Raw genomic sequence first — 17,272 nt, 5'->3', positions numbered from 1 at the left:
GGGAGCGTGGCACGGCGGGGCCCCGGCCCTACTAACCCCGGCTGGGAATCCCCGCCCGCCCCACGGGGCGCCTGGGCCCCCGGGAGCCTGCCAGCCCCCCCACTCCAGGGGTGGCGGGGTGCCCCATGGGGGCGGGGCAGGCAGGCTCCAGGGGTGGCGGGGTGCCCTGCCACCCCCAGACCCTGCCAGCCCCCCCCCCCGCCATTTTGACAGCCTGCCAGCCCATCCCTGCCTCCAGGCGTTTTCCCACCCGGCTAGCCCACCCGGATCTCCTAGCCAAACACATTGCAGGGCATCTTTGACTCTCCACAGGGCACCTCATCCTGATCTGCCAGCCCCACTATTACAGCCAGGAGGCCCAGCTGCCCCATTGCGGATATTCTCCCACACTGGCTGTGCTAACAAGCCTCCAAGAAGCGGGTGGTTCACAGGAGACAAGCTCTGAGAAGGGAGCCAGCTTTAATTGGCACCAGCTCTGTTTTCTCACATTTACACTCTCTAATCAAAGGAGTAACTAAACCCAGGGGGAAGGAAGGGGACTCGGGTTCACGCCTTGTTTAACTCCTCCCAGCCCAAGCACCCCAGCACCCAGGCCCATTCAGGCTTCCCTGCATTCCAAAGGCCCTGCCCCGGCCCAGCACAATCCTCTTCAATTCAACAAACTCCACTGGTGGGTCAAGGGAGTTGCCTGCGACCAAAGTTAAAGCGTACCCGCCGATCTCTGGCCACAGCAGGGGCTCACAGTGATAATGGGCCTGTGTGCTGGGGGCCAAGTTCATCCCTGGTGTCATGCCAGTGGCTTCCATGGAGTAACATCAGGAATGCTTTTGGCCTCCAGGGTCCATTTGGTACCATTGTTTTTTCTCCCCTAGCCCCATAGGCCAGACCTAGCCCTGCACTTTCTTTTGGTTCTCTCCAAACTAGGCTGACCTTTGTTTGTTTTTCCCTTCACTCTTTACTGGGAGGTTTCTTGCCCTGGGAGAGGCGCACGTCCCAGCCAGCAGGAAGCCACCACTCTGCACAGCTGCCATCAGTGTCAGCTGCCCTGTATTGAGTCCTGCCTGCTTGATCATCCAAGGGAAATCGAATCTTAGGTTGCAAGGCCACTCGCAAGGGATGGGAGGAATTCTCTGCCCATCCTGTAACCCAGCAGGTGGGGCATCCTAGGAGGTTCTCCACTTTCTCCTGAGTGATTATGTTTTGGCCGCTGCCAGTATTAGACTAGATGGACCAGAGGAGGATTAGAGGCCCAGATTGATCAAAACTTTGGGGGTGAAACAAGGCAGGTGTGTGGGAGGGGATGGGGGAGAAGGATGAGCCTGCAAGCTACTTATGAACGTCTGAAGTGCCAAATACTGCAGGGAGATATAGTAATACTCACCCATGCAATTGCCAACCATACCCCCATCCCCAAAGGCCCAGGAAGCATATGCACCTGGGCAACCGTGGTGCAGAAGTGCTTGGTATTTAACAGTAGGTGTTAATTGCTGCCTTGAAGGAGCTAGGTAACTGCTAACACACAAAGGTATTTCTGCTGCAGTTAACATATGAACAGTACATTTTCTGATGTAATTAATTCAAACAAGTCCCTCACATCCTGAGGAAAGGACAAAGCAAATGCTCCTGAAGAGAGATACTTCTCCAGAGTGGCAGCTCCACACAGAACCATGCATGGGAAGATCAGAAAGGAAACACAAATACAATATGGGACCTGTGGCTGACTCGGTCATAGGGGCTTTGTTCTGTGATATTTCAAGGGGCAGTGCTTTTATCCCAGTGCTGCCGCCTCCTCTCTGGGACTCCTGCAAGGTAGGGAAGCTTTATCATCCCATTTCTCAGAAGAGAAACTGAGGCACGAGGCTCAGTGATTTGCCTGAGGTAAGACAGGAAGTCCATGGTGGAGCAGGGAATTGAATCTGGGTCTTCCGCATCCCAGGCCAGTGCCCTACCCACCAGGCTGTCCTTCCTCCCCAGCATGGGACATGGCATGTCCATATTGTGCAACTTTCATGTAAGAGGTAACTGGGGCAGGAAGTGCAGCACGGGGCAGAGTCCTGGAATCCTAGGGGCTACGAGTGAATGGTTGGCCGTGGTGATCCAGGTCTCGGCAGACTGGAGTATAGCGCACAATGCAATGTGCTTGTGAAAATGCCATTGATGGTGGAGTGCTGTGTGTTTGAAATCTGCCACGTGAACCTGGAATTGAATTCCCTTCTTGCCTTTGTTTGATAATGGAGACAGTGACACACATGCATTCCCATAGGCATCTCCAGCCCTTCACTGCTGGAAGGGGAGAGCACAGGCTCCTCTTTCATCCTGAATGAGATCGAGGGACAGAACAGATGGTGGTTTACAGGGAGATGCTGAACTGAAAGAATCTGATTGTGATTCGTCTTCCTGAAAAGCCTGTTCCTTCTTGAAGGATTTTGTTGCTTTCCTTAGACAGAGCTGGAGCTTTGGCAGGACTCAGCTCCTCTCTGGGGAAGCAGCGCTGGTTGATACAGCACTGAGCTCCTATGCTGATGGGTACATAGGCTATATACCCAATCTCCCATCTCTTATCTGCCTGCCTTTCTAGGGCCAGACCTGATCTGTGCCACAATGCAGCTCTCTGAAGAGCCTGGGATTGCATACAGAGTGAAATTTGGATTGTGTCCTGCAATTCTGGCCTTTATCACTCACTCTTTTCACAATAGCAGCCATTCCCCAGGGCCTTGGGGGGCCTGTCTCTTCCCCAGGATGGGAAGGGGAGTAATCAGGGCTCAAACTGGGCCAGATCAGGATGGTAGCACTTTGCACATGTGTTAATGACTACACAGGGTGTAAGCAATGGAGATTTGGGCCCAGCCTGTCCAATGAGATGCCAGCCACTCCGTGTTCCACTGGTCCCCTGCTGTCCGGCATTTACAGTAGCTCAGGTGGTGTGTGGTTTTCTACTTGACTGTCATCTCTGCGCTGCCGCACACAGGAGCGCATCAGCCAGTGGCAGCAGCTGCTCCCACATCAGAACGAAACTGTGAATGAGAGCAAACAGGGCCAGCAAATAGCACTCAGCTCCCTCGGGGACGCTGGCACACTCACTTTTGTTTGCCCACGGCTCCTCAAGGGACGCTGCCCAGCCTGCCTTCTCTTTCACTTCAGCAACCTGGGCTCTAAATAGAGTCACTAAGCAGACCTGGGTTCTGGGCTGCAGTCTACGTGCTCCATCCTTGCTCTGCTTGGCTGCAGGGGGGACCTGTTGGGGCTTCATTTCCCAGTCCAGATGCTCTTCATGGTGCTGGTGAATGGCTGTGAGAACAGCTCTGGTGGTAGCAGGAGCAAACCCACTGGGGGTTAAGAGCTGATGAAAAGTCCTCCCTAGCCAGGTCTTGTAGTCCATGAGTGCCAAGCTTGGCCGATTCTCTTAGGAACTCTAGGCCTTGCTAGCACCGAACTGTGTGTGAGCAGGGAGGTGTGCATGCTCTCTTCTCTGCCTCTTTCTCTCTATCTTCCTTTGCTTAGTTGCTGCAGAACAGCTGGGCTGGTTAATTCTATTTGCTTATCACTTTACTTGCACCACATACAGAAATGAGTCAATGGCTGAGAATCGGAGTTGTACCAATGCAGATTCTCAACAGGCCAGTGCTGCTACCCTGTTCCCAATCATACCTCTTTCTGAGAGAGACGGGAACTGGGAGCTCTCCCAGAACTACTGCAGTGCCACCATTCCCTACAGCGACTCCTGCTGGGGACCCAGATTAGCTGGCAGTCCTAGTGCACCATTGCTTGCAGTGACACCTGCAGGGAGAAGCTGGGACTGAAGGATCTGATCTGGTCAGAGGAGGTGGGGGAGTGATGATGGGGAAACGGGAGAGCAAGCAAAAGGTGGTCAGCGCGTCTGGGTTCCGTGGAGCCCGCACTGGAGGCAGACCAATGTCCCTCACTGGTGGAGAAGACACGGCTGTGCAGTTAGGTTTATTACAGTCATTTGGACTGGCAACGCCTTTAACCTCTAACAGCTAGGAAGGGGAATCTCCTCTGTAGAAAGGAATCCCCCTCTGCCTGGAACTGATGCTGCTCTCTCTCTTGAGAACACCAGTTGTCCCAGCTGGTAACACGCCAGCCAGGAGCACGCATTATACCTGGATATGGGCAGCACGAGCTCCTGAAAGGGGCCAAGCACTCGCTGCCATCAGGGGGGCGCTGACTCCCAGGAGCGGGGGGAAGAGTATCGCAGGCAGAAAGGACTAATGGCAGCAGCAAATGCTTCCCACCTGGGAGCAGTGAAATTCCCATTGTGGAACTCAAGGCTGCTGGGTGACTGGCTGAGGATCAGGCAATCTGGGCGTGCAACTGACTTTCATCTAGCTGAGAAGGTTCCGGGCACAGGGAGCTTATCTTATTTGCCTGTAAAGCACCATATACACCTGGGCCACTGTATGAATAACCACATCAGACGGGTCTCTTTGGTTAAGTGCATGTAGGTGACGGGTGTGAGGGAAAGTCACCCCTGTGTGAGGCCCAGCACAAAGCCTTTGCATCACTTTTGTCCCACTTAAGGCCTGAAGCTAGGGTATAAATGGGGGCATAGGCCTCAACCTGGCCCTCTGTCTGGGGTGAACACACCCTGGTGAAGATGTAAGGTGCACAGTGGCAAGTTACCAGTCTGTGCATGTAAATCGCCACAACGGCTTTGTCTGTGTGTAGCTGACTCCACCAGTTCCTATCACCACAGCTGTTAGGAAATGTCCATGCATGGAGCTGGGGGTGACATACCCACGCTGGCTCTCTGTGACCTCGCACACTAACCATTCAAAGCGAATCGCAGTCGGCCCAGTGCCAGACAAAATACAAACCAGACCCATTCAACGCCACACCAAAAACAACTGACCCAAATGGTGAACAAGCTCAATCTGGACAGGAACCCTGGCAGCTGGGGGTTCTGTTGGCTCACCAAGCTGAAAGCCCTCCATAGCTTATACCCATCTCTCTCTCTCTCTTTTAGTTAGTTCATGATTTATAAAATGCTCCCATTGCCAAGGCTCTGGATGCACGAACAAATAGAACAAGAACAACAATATTCAACATCAGCTAAAGCAAATCCCTTCATTGCCACTTCCTCCTCCCCCACCGCCCTTCCATCATCCCCACACTCGGGACAATGCCTGTGTGAACAGAAGACCCTCACCTTGATGCTGAACAAACATGGACACTAACATGAGCAGCCAATTCTAGAGCCAAGGACTTCCTGCTTCTGGCCGTGTAGATGTCTAACCTGGGGGCTGTTAGTGGTCTCGACTGCCCTAATGGCATGCAGCCACCCTGCCTTTCCCACATTTCTAGCTGGGAGTGGGGTCTCACTATGGAGAAAGACAAGAACAACTGCCTTCAAAAATTGTTCAGTGCTGGTGAAAGGACCATCAGTCCAGAACCTATGACCTGGAGTCTTCCCCTTCGTGATGAACAATGGCAATGCTACCGTCCCCCGTCACTGCCTCCGCCTGACTGGGGGGGGGGGGGGGACCACCTCTAAGAGCAGGCGCGTAGCTCAGACTCCATCACCTCGGCCTCGCCACCTCGTGCCACTGTCAAGACTTTCAAGAGCAGCTCCTGACTTTGGAGGGGTGGCCAGTTGGGTGCCAAAGGGCCTGATTCTCAGAGAAGCTCCACTACGGTGTCTCCAGCTGGGCACCCAAAATCACTAGCCAGTTTGGAACTCTGGGCCTGTGGCTGGGAACACTGACCCACTGGGAACCGGCCTGAGATACCAGCTCATATAACATAGGCCATCAAACAGACAGTGGCGGGGGGCAACTTCATTCACTACTGAGCTGGGTTGGATTTGAACTGTTGGTGTAGAGGTGAAACACTCTGTCCCATGGAAAACCTCTGCATCCCCTGAGCCAGGCATTTCCACCCCTGCCTCTTCGAATAACTCCACAGGAAGTCTGCTGAAAGAGGCTCGCTCTTCCATAAAGCCAGCCATCTCCCGAGTGAATTCCTGGCACTACGCAAAGAGCCCTCAGGAATGTGACTAGTTTGCTGGAGGATAAGCAGGGTCTTTGCAGAGGATTTGGAGAGATTTGCACCAACTTTCATGTGACAGCTCCAGAGTGGCTAAATGCTACTTTTCCCTTATTAAGGCTGAGTGAGGAGATGGCACCTGCCACGGCCCACACTGGCTGTGTCCCCGAGAGAGCGGACACCCCTCCCATTGCCCAGAGCATGAAACGAAGGCAGCTTCCACTCTGAGGGCTGCTTGTGAGCAGGGAGGGGATGCCCTCCACTGTCTCCCTTTGGTGCGCCCACCTACCAACCTCAAAGGCCTCGTGTGGCAGCAAGGTTAATTCTCACATCAGAGATTGGTCTGAACCAAAGCATTGGATCCAGGCCTGGGGTGCATTTGAGGATATGTTTACACTGTAACCAGAGGGGTGATTGCAGACCTACCTGAGCTAGCTTTAATCTAGCTAGGGTGGGTACCCACCGCAGTGAAGCTGGAGCAGTATGGGCTTCAGCATGGCCTGTGCAAGCCAGTCCAGGCCCCTAGATAGTTACTCGGGCAGCTAGTCCACGCTAAATGCTGCTGCGGCTTCACCGCTGCTGGTACCTGAGCGAGCCTGGGTACGTCTACACACGCTGCAATCGTGCTCCCCAGCCCTACTCCCTCTCTGAACGGGCTGAACGTGGGTTGGGAACAGGGGTGACCTGCAGCTCTGGAGTCACGTGCAATGGCTCAGGCTCATCTCTACCCATGAAAAGGCCTGCTGGCAGCTGCAGGGTGCTTATCACCAGGCTCCAAAAGGGAGCAGCAGGAAGCTCCCACTGGGGAAACTCAGCCCTATGTAGACGAGGAGGATGGAGGAGCATAAATAGCAAATGAGGTTCCCAAGTCCTGCATGCAATAGACAGCATCCACAGGCCGGTACCTCAGCCTCTCTCGCTCTCGGATGTTAATGCACCTACTGGAGCAAATGGAACAGGAGAAACAACCAACTTCCTGCAGCTCTGATGGATTTCTACAGAACGTAAAGATGCTCCACTCTAGGGGCTCTTGAGAGCAGGCTGTGCGCTCCGCCCTGCTGCTGGATCTGAAATGCGGATGCAGCTGATCTTTAAAGGAGAAGCAGGGCTTATAAGCATCCACACTCGCACGGTCAGGACAGCCATGAAAAGACAGCCAGTAGAAAGGGGAGGGTTTCTTACCTTAACATATTCACTGCAGGATTCCGGGCCATCGGCGGGACTAGAAGAAACCAAAAGGAGTTAATGACTATCAGAGAGTGACAGCAGTCAAACATGGTCAGTACGCCCCCAGGCAAGTCCTTTGGTCACCCAGTGACAGACCATCCTGGGGCTGGCCTCAGGGCTTAGGGTGAGCCCAGGACATTCTTCCCGACTCATCCCCAGTCAGGCCACTTCCTTGGCAATGCTCCAGCAGCAGCTATCTGCCTGAGCAGCCTAAAGCATGGTTACAGGGTAATCCCAGCTGGGACTTCCCTCAAGGATGGCTACTTATTGAAGGCGAACAGAGGGAGGGTTCATTATATGGTACATGCTATAGACTGGTGGGGCTGTAAGGACAACAGAAAGTCCTAACGGTTGCACTATAAGGGCTGCACGCATGTGTATTCCCTCTGTTTCCTGTAACACTGAAGACCAACAGAGCTGTTCCTGCCAGAGGCCATGTACTGCCTGAAGGAGGAGGGGGAAGCCCTGGGTCACTCAAGGCTACAGGGCTTTTCCCAGCTGGGGGAATGACCTGATGTGGGCAGGCACCAGAAGTCCTTGTTAAACAGCTAAAAGAACCAACGTGTTTTTTCATGTGAAGTTCCTAGAGCCCCTGGCATCCCCTCCCCCCTACCCCATCCCTGAGCTCCTGGTGTGGGGCTTAGCATCCCTAATGCAACTGGAGAAGAATGAGGTCTTTCTTGCAGGATCTCTCCTCAAATCGGCTTGGGCAGCATGAGCCGGGCCAGGCTTCATACGTTGTCTGGGCTCAGTGGGGTCTCTGGAGTTCATGGCAGTTGAGCCAGAACCTTGGGGAGGTGATGCTATTGGGTGGAATCCTTCCAGACCCATAAGGGCTGGGACTGAGGGGGAGAGGAGCAAGCAGACCAAGTGTGGGGGCTCTCTGTGTTTCCTGGGGTGTGGGGGGGTGTTCTTGTAATCACTGATACCCCCTCCTTAGCAGGAGGGGGATGCTCATTGCTGATTTTCCCGTTATTCAGGCCTGGATTTCCATCCTGTTCTGGGAACAGGCAGTCACTGGGACACACAGACTCACACCAGTGTTTCCTGTGCACCTTCCTGCCCTGCTTGGGCCCCAGCTGCTTCCAGCCGGAGCACAGGGGAGCTCTGAAGGGCGGAAAGGGGTGGGATGGCAGGCCCAGAATAACTTGCAGGATCAGGGGTCAGGAGCCAGACAGACAGTGGTACCTCCACCCACCCTGGGAAGGTTGGTCAGGAAACGGCGCCCCTCCCTCTTTCTACACCATGCCCTGCAAGGATTCAGCCCCACAAGCCAATTTGCTTTCTCGGCTACAGCCTCCTGTTTCTGTTTGGCCTGATGGGACTGCTGACAGGAGAGGGGCGCAAAGATGGGTATTCATGGGCTCTGTGATGAGCATACAGCAAGGGCTAGATCCTGCTCCCCTTGACGTCAGTGGTACAGGATCAGGCTCTGTGCTGACTGGAGGGAAGGAGTATCCTATCTGTAACTGGACCCTTGACCAAAGAGTCACCCTGGGAGGGAGTGTTAATCAGTGAGCAGGATGGGGACTGAGCCCTGCTGGCTAACACCCCATAATTAACACTTCTTTACTTGCCCCCATGTCATCCTGCAGAACTTAAACATTCACTGAAGTTCCTTGCCCTTATGGCTGCAAAAAGAAACCATTCTGGCTGTGACTCAGTGCCCTTCTGTCTGGGCGAGGTTGCAATCAGAGAAAAGCACCAGCCCCTCCAACACATGAGGAAGTTACCCCATTGAATCTTAAACCTCTACACCCAAAACCTCCACATTGGTAACAATGTAATTACAGCATCTGGGAATCCGTCATTCTTGTGTAACGGATGTTTACATCACCCCCTACTAACGTGCTTCCCTCATTGGAGTGGACCATTGCTGCTGTTTAACAGCTCCTGGCAACAGCCTACAAGCTGAGGCTAAGTGGAGCAGAAAGCTGTGTCCAAATGAAACTGCAGGGGTAGCTTAGGGGCATGGAATACGCCGACCTGAGCAGGAATTTGGCCAGGACATTGGAGTTAGCACCCCAATTCTTACCAGCAGCAGCAGGGGCTTATCACCATAAAAAAATAAAATCAAATCAGAACTTCAGTTTAGTTTCTTACCCAAAAGATGGCACCTCCAGCAACCCCTAACATCATGCTGGAGCACTGGGTAGGTAACAAAGAACACCCCCAACCCCACTCTTCTGGGGGTCTCTTTAGAGGTCTCCCATCCAAGTCCTGAGCTATTGCAACTGGCCTTAGCTTGTCAGAACTGACAGGGTCACAGCACAAGGTAATACAGCTGCAAGGCGTGGGACATGCCACATAAACTCTCTGGCTTGGCCTACGCTGAAAACTTATCAGTGTAGCTATGGTGGTTGGGGCATGAAAACGCACCCTCCTGACCAATGTAGCTATGCTGACAGACACGTGCTTCTGTGGATGTAGCTAATGGTGTTTGCGGAGGTGGTGGTCCTATACCCACAGGAAAAACTCCTCCTGCATCTCTAGGAGCGCAGCCATAGCCTGGGACTCCCTGCTGCTTCCAGTTTAATTTTCCTCTGCAAATCACTGTCAGGCGCCAACTAGTGATCAATTGGGAAACAGCCGTTTATTAAGAATCCCAGCTGGCCAAGGGCAGCAGCCTGACGGATCTGAAGTGTGCGGCTGGGAGTTACCTTGGAAGGTGGTTATGTGGCCCCCAGGGCATACTGATCTGCTGCTCTACCACTGTCAGTGGTTCTGAGTATGATCCTCGTTGCTTAGAAGTTCTGGGAACAGACAGACTTGGTTTTAGCCGCCCAAGTGGCAGGTGCAAGGCACGGCAGGATCAGTTATCGGAGGTTTAAGGGAGGAGAACAACTAGTTAAGGGCACAGTCCATGCATGACCCTTGCATCTTGACATGATTCATACAGGCAAAGACCACGCATGGGGCCATACTGCTGTTAGTCTGTAAACTGCAGCTCCAGATCCCCTCCCACCTCCAGCAAACTAAGGAGTGATCTGAAAGGCCAGAGCGTTTAATCCCAATCAGCCTCACTGAGCCGGGCACGGGGAGGGGGTGGGCAGGCATTTTAATCTTTAAAAAAGAAATGGCCACGCTCTTTGCACCACGGCTGCAGGAGAAGTCAGCTCCCCCTCTTCCTGGAGTCGGGACCAGTAACCAGGAGAAGCACCGGGGCATTCCATATTGAAACCTCGCGGTTTAATTTATAAAGAGTAGCATCTTCTGAGTGTCAGAACAATAACTCGACCTGGAAAAATCATGGGTGACGTCCTGCATTCGGCATCCACAGTGCCAGAGCCTCCCTCTGGGACACCGGGCTCCTGAAATGTATGTGCGGACAGAAAGCAAACCCAGACATGCGTGCCGTAGAGACCCACCCCTGCAATCGGCTGGGAAGTGCCCACTGAGAAGCTGGCTTTCCAAGCAGAGAGCAAGGGGCCAGTTCTAGCCCCTGCCCCTCTGTGCTGCTTGGAAGGTGTACAAGGGGTTGTACAGGAGCTGCAAGGGCTGGGAAGAATTCTAAGGGTGAAAGAGCAGCCCAGGGCCCTACATGGCCTCCCCGCACAGGGCCCAGCAGAGCAGATGGGTGCACCTGGCATGAAACGTAGCAGGGTTCCAGGCTGCGATGCTGCCCGCAGGAGCCTGCCGTAAATTAGAGCAGCCCCAGAGCCTGGCATTTTAGCTCCTGCAACAGCCTAGAATCTAGAGCAGGGGTGGGCAAAGTTTTTGGCCCGAGGGCCGCATCTGGGTATGGGAATTGTATGGCGGGCCACAAATGCTCACAAAATTGGGGGTTGGAGGGCAGGAGGGCTTCAACTGGGGGTGTGGGCTCTAGGGTGGGGGTGGGGATGAGGGGTTGGGGGTGCAGGAGGGTGCGCCGGGCTGGGACTGAAGGGTTCAGAGGGTGGGAGGGGGATCATGGCTGGGGCACGAAGAGAGGTTCAGGGGGGCAGGCTCCGGCCACGCTTACCTCAAGCAGCTCCCAGAAATGGCAGCATGTCCCCCCTCCGGCTTCTATGAGGAGGTGCAGCCAGGCAGCTTTGTGCACTGCCCTGTCTGCAGGTGCTGCCCCTGCAGCTCCCACTGACTGTGATTCCTGGCCAATGGGAGCTGCGGGGGCAGCACTTGGGGCAGGGGCAGCGTGTAGAGCCCCCTGGCTGCCCCTTTGTGTAGGAGCTGGAAGGGGGGACATGCCCCTGCTTACAGGAACCGGGCGGAGTGGGGCAAGAACTTGACTCCGCTCCCCGGCTGGAGTGCCAGAGCAGGGCAAGCCCCAGACCTCACTTCCAGTCTGGAGGGCCAGATGTGGCCCCTGGACTGTAGTTTGCCCATCACTGATCTAGAGGGCGCTTAAGCTATCTTCCCCTGCCCCCGCCTCCCCCCGGGCTGTTTTTCCACAGGCTGAGAAATGCTTCCTCCTCTTACACCACTACAAACCACATGTGTAGTGGGGCCATCCTGATCCAGCAAAGCACGTGCTTAACTTTAAGCATGCGAGTAACCCCAGTGAAATCAGTCACAAACTTAAATTCAAGCAAGCCCTAAGCACTTTCCAGTCACCGGAGCGGTATCCTCACAGGCCAGTGGCAAACGGAGCCTGTCATAGCAGACAAACTGCCCATCTCCTGGAGCTGAGAGTGGGAGGAGAACGAGCAGGATTTTTGCTATTCAGCTCTCACACACACACCCGTACCAAGGGGGAACCCTTAAAATCAATGGAGTCACATGGTGGAGGGGTGGGGTGTCAGGCCCCATATGTTACATTGCTTTATAAACTTTTAATGGTGTAAATGCTTGGGTGTTCCATTTTCCACATGCCGTAGGAGCATTTGTGGCGTGTGGAGTGACAGCAGGGAATTCCTGGGACTTTGTTGTCTATGCTGCACCTTTCATTTTGCAGGGAGTCTGCCTCTCTGCAGTGGCTATTTTGTGAGGCAGAGATGACACAGACTGTTAGAGACAAGACCCGCATGTTGCACTCTCTCAGGGAGACTTTAGTTTTGTGTTTTTTCCTGTATTATTTTCCCTAATCCCTTCAGGCTAAAAGCAAAGGTTTGTTCTTTGTATGTGGGAAACATAATATCCAGTCTCCTATGTGCTACCCCAACACTACTACCTCTAATTAATAAGCTAATCAGAGCCCCTGACCCCAATGGGAGGTAGATGAGGATTATTACCCTCTTTTACAGATGGGGGAATGAGTCTTAGAAGTGAAATGACTTGCCCAAAGCCACAGAGAGTCTGGGGCAGAGCCTGTATTAGCCTGCTGGAGTTCCTGGCTCCCCGTCCTGTGCTCATTCCACTAGACCATGCTGCTTTGCAGCAGTTGTGGCATATACTTACTGCCAGGTACCTGCTATTCTGTACTGCAGCTGTTAGGAGACAATGGATGTTCTGCCAGGAATCTCTGCAGCCTGTGAGAGCCAGGCATGACATCTATTTTATGTACCAGGGACCATTGCAAGGGGCCTGGCATGGAATCTAATTACACCTCATCCATATGTTTATCTCCTGGCTCTAGATGACCACAAAGACTGAATTTCATTCATGTTAAACATTAGGCTGAATATCAGCAACAAACCTTCCTGACAGGGAGATCTACTGGACTGGGGACCCATCTCCCAAGGGGTGTGAAGAAAGCCCTGGTGCTTGGAACAAAGCTAGACTGTACAAAGCACGAGTTGGTGCTCAGTAGGATCCCATACTGCACCGACCCCTGGGACACAGGATCTCCCTGACAGGCCTGTTCCAAAGCCCATGCCTGTGACTGAGCGAGGGTTTCCCTACTGATCCCGCAGCAGCACCCTAGCAGGTTGTGGGGGATTAGTGCCATCCACCCAGCTTGCCACAGTGAGCTAGAGCAAGCCTCAGTTCACCGGCTGGTTTCTCTCAGAAGCTGGAGCAGGAGCAAGCCATGGATAATGCTCCTGGAAGAAGAGACAGCTGCAAGCAGGAGAGGATGTTTCCCGTCTTGCTGCCAGATTATTTTCCAGGTGATTACAGGATGTCAGGGCAAAGATGGGCCTAGGCTGGTGGGGTTCCTAAAAATCTGCCCCCTCCCTACACCAGCTGCGAGCTGGCCTCCAGAGGCACCGGGTCAAAGAGAGACCGGCTGGGGTTTGGGAATCTGTGAGAAAAAACAAAGGGTGGGGGAAGGGAGACTCCGGGCAGGAAATTGGGAGCATGAGAGCAGCTGGGAAGTGGAATTTAGGAGGGTCTTGCAAGCTCCTCCAGCGCTCTGCAAAGCCATCAGGGTCTGTGGCTAATGAACTGCAACACTCACATCCCAGCATCCAGTGCCAGAGAGCCCCAACTTCCACTCGGCGCTGGGGAAGAACGAAACGGCTATAAATAACCCCTTCTCCTAACTGTAAGCAGATGCAGAGCCTGCGCCTTGGCCCTGGGAGAGGCAGAGGGACGCTAGCGGCCGCAATATGCAGGGAGCTGTGCGACTGAATGGCCAGAGGATTCTGGAATGAGACTCAAACATTCTTGAAGCCCGTCACAGCGCCTGGGAGAAATTCCAGCGCTCCCTTTGGAATGAGTCCCTGCTGCCCGGGAGCCCCTTCCGACTGGCCTGAGATGCCTCGCGGGGGGAGGGGCAGGCTCAGTGGCAATGCTGGCAGGGATGCCAGCCAGTGGAAGGCTGGGGCATGTTGGGTTCAGCCCCTCAGCATGTCGCCGTTGGTTTTGAAATTGATTCATATTTACTTCCAACGGCTCCTGCTGCAGCTCCTGGCTTTTCACCACGTCCAGGTGCTCCAGCTCCAAGCCGCTCCTTGCCTCACCTGCATTTCACAGCCAAAGAGTATTCTTAATGTTGTGTGTTCCTCTTCTGCTCTGCGACATGCTCCAATGGACAGGGCACTGGACTGGAACATCGGAGACTCTCTGCTACTGGCCGGCTGGGTGACCTTGGCCAAGTCACTTTACTATTGAGTGCCTCAGTTTCCCCATCTATAAAATAGGAATAACGCGCGTTGCCTCCTTTATAATGCACTTTAAGATCCATTGATGAAAAGTGCCATGTATTTGTACCAGGGATTTTGCATTGCAGTACAGCTTCTGCAGGGGGCTAGCTAACTGTGTGCTATCGCTTTCCTCTGGGGAGCAATTTTCACTAGCCCTGTGCATATCCATTGTTCTCAGAACAGTCAAGTCCATTTCTTCCAGGGACCTCCTTTTTTGCTGCTTGTCAATTACACCATGAATAATTCGGTCTCGGATTCATTCATCTGGTCACAGTTCACATTCAGGGTGGTGTTACGTGTGTCTGTAACACACCAGTCAATAGTCTCGCCTGGCAGCTGGTTTCTTGTAAAGAAAACATGCTCGCCCCAGTCACATTCATGCCTGGATCAGTCTTCCGGAAATTTCTGAAAGGCTTTGCCGAGCAGTTTGCAGTCCCCTTCGTGCTCCCAGAGGAATGGATTGTGGCTCTCCAATGCCACAGGGAGCAGCCCGGAGGATTTCACCCTCTGATTCCTCTTTCGGCACCACTTGCTCCAAGAAGAAGGTGGATTCACTCCCCCAGTTCAGGAAGCTGCTGCATTTGCTCCATTATTGTGCATGCTTCAGCTTCCCACAGCGTACTAAAGCAGGGCCCACAAGCATGCTGGTGAGAGGCTGAACTTTTCTGGCCCCACTCACCCGACAATGGTCAGAGTTCCAAAGATTAAAAGCCCATGACAGGATCCACTGATGCTGGTGGCTACTGTTACAGGACATGCGCCTGAGGATTGTCCCTGGGAAGAGAGAGAGTGTGTGGGGGTGTGTGTATGTGAGCGAGCGAGTGCTGGTCTATATTTCTTTAGGTGGATTATTCCCCAGATGGCGTCTTGCCCTGGTGCAAGAGTGAAGATGATCTATGTAGGATGGAGGATTTTCCTGATCAGCAGCCTTCCTGGGCTTCCCTCCGGTGGGAATGCTTCAAGGTGAGCTCCGGAACCCAGCATAAATCAGTGTATTGGGAGCAGAGATGGATCCAAAATAGGGAGCTGCCCCATATCACGTGGGTGCTTCATGGTGACACTCGGGAAGCAGGACCTTTGGACAGATGGGCTTAGAGGAGAGCATCACTATTCCTAGCTATGGAACTACAGGAGGACCTGTCTGGAAACTTCATTCCACTTGGCACACCTGCTGAAGCACCAACCTTTCTCCTCTGATCTGATCACTGGTTACACAAGAATGATGGTTGCAGCCTAATGCTTGGTGAACATTTGTCCACATCACAGAACTATGCCACAGGTTGACACCACTCATGAGGGGACCAGGATCGGAACAGCAGGGGCTGCTGCAGGGCAGAATGGCGGTGCACTGGCAGAGCAGTGCATGGCCCCAGAGTGGAACAGGAGGAGGTGCTGTAGGTCAAGATTAGAGTCCAGTGCTAAAGCTAGGTGTGATCGCACCTTCATGAACCAGGGATGGGGCAGTTTTAAGCTCTAGTGGCAGCGCTGTGGGTAGGTAGCAGGTACGTCCCTTCCTGCACTGTCCACCGTTGCTCATATCCTGGAGCTTAGATGCTGCAGTGAGCTCAGATCAGTGCATTAAATCATGGACTATATGGTGCAATACTCAGGCACCACGGGGTGAGTTACAGCTGGACAGTTCACCTTACAGCTGAACTCCTAGTTAGCATCAGGCAGTGCAGGGGAAAGGTGCCCGGGACAGGGACAGCCAGTCACAGCCACGTATCCCTGGCCTCCTCTCCCCTTCAATGGGGAAGTGAGACATTCCAGAACGACAGGCTGGTCTATGAGGATGGGGAGAGAGCTCCGGCTGCAGAACATCTTCCTCTCCCTCCTCCGCCTGGGCCCAGCTCCAGCGCGGCGCCGGTGGCCTTGGGGATAGCACTGGGCTTTGTGCGCTCATGGGAGGCACGGACGAGTCCAGTGTTTCCATGACTGGTACTGACCAGCCCTGCACATGCCCAGCTCCGGAGAGAGCGAGACGCTCCTGCCTGCCCATCATCCTGCTCTCCCGTATTCCTCACGCTGACAGCAACCCAGGGAGCCCAGCGCCTTCTTCCTGTCACACTGGCTCACCCCCTCCCGCCCTGGCAATGGGGGCTAGTGGCATGATCCTGCTCCTGTTTAAGTTAAAGGGAATTTTGCCTTTAACGTCACAGGGAACCGACTGGGCCCCTGGCTGGCCATGTCAGGGACTAGTGCTGGGGAACTTTCCCTTCCGCCCACTCTAATCCATTCCTAGCCCAAATCACCAGGCTAGTAGCCCCCTTCCCTGCTCCACTCCCAGCTGTGCAGCCCCCGCCCTGGCTCCTTGGCTGGGCTGGGCCAGGGCCGCAGCAAACCCCGGCAGGCGAAGGGAGGGGGCTGCAGCCGGAAAGGTCTCAAGTTCCCCTTTCTGGCTGGCCGCCGAGGAAGTGTGTGTGTGGGGGGGGTTCTGCAGGGCAACCCCCACCCCACTCAGATCCACACGGGGCTTGGCCGGGCGCATAGAGAGCCGGGCAGGGGTTGGTGCCAGGGTGACCTCACCCCAGCCCGGCCCCCCAGGGGCTGCCCTCCAGCCTGCGCTTTGTCCCCCGATGTGTCTGTGCTTCCCACGAGCGACCCTCCTGCCCCGTGGGGTGGGGACAGGCAGAGCCCCCGCAGCAGACCGGGGCCCCCTCAGGACGGATCCCCCCGGCGGGGGAGCTTTGCGCTGTGGTTTGCAGCCCCCTCCGCCGCCCCTGCCCATGGGACACGCTCACCTGCCGTGGCCCAGCCCGTGGGGCCTCCTGCCCACCTCGGTCATCGGTGCCGGCTGCCTGCGCTCCGAGCCCCCCGCACGCACCCGGCCAGCCGGAGAGCAAGTTTGAGCGCTGCCCCCTGCGAGCGCTGAACTTGGGGAGGGCTGAGCCCGGCCAGGCCCGCCCCTCCGCCCAGCTGCCTCTGGCCCTGCCTCCCTCCCCTCGCCGGGGCCCGGCTCCCACAGCTGGGAGAAATTCCTCTCCGTTCCCAGGCTCCTGGCAGGCACAGCAGCCCCTTCCCTACCGCAAACCGCCTGAGCAAACAAACCCCAGAGCCCTGGGAACCGGCCGGCCCCGGCG

At 54.7% G+C, this 17,272-nt stretch overlaps 1 protein-coding gene across 1 annotated transcript in view; it reads right to left on the bottom strand.

The window, feature by feature from the left end:
- Nucleotides 1-17,050, bottom strand: part of LOC141999935 (SH2 domain-containing protein 3C-like) — a 46,170-nt gene extending 29,120 nt beyond the window's left edge. Inside the window, exons 1-2 of the mRNA XM_074973834.1 lie at nt 16,934-17,050; nt 7,186-7,225 (exon numbers count right to left, since the gene is read on the bottom strand). Of these exons, the coding sequence (XP_074829935.1) occupies nt 7,186-7,225; nt 16,934-16,977 (84 nt within the window). The 5' untranslated portion in view covers nt 16,978-17,050. The remainder of the gene's footprint in view (nt 1-7,185; nt 7,226-16,933) is intronic.
- Nucleotides 17,051-17,272: the final 222 nt, after the last annotated feature.

Source organism: Natator depressus, chromosome 16 (genome assembly GCF_965152275.1).
Source record: "Natator depressus isolate rNatDep1 chromosome 16, rNatDep2.hap1, whole genome shotgun sequence".
NCBI classification, from domain to species: Eukaryota; Metazoa; Chordata; order Testudines; family Cheloniidae; genus Natator; species Natator depressus.
Note: the sequence above shows the minus strand (reverse complement) of the source record. Positions and strands in the feature narration are given on the sequence as shown.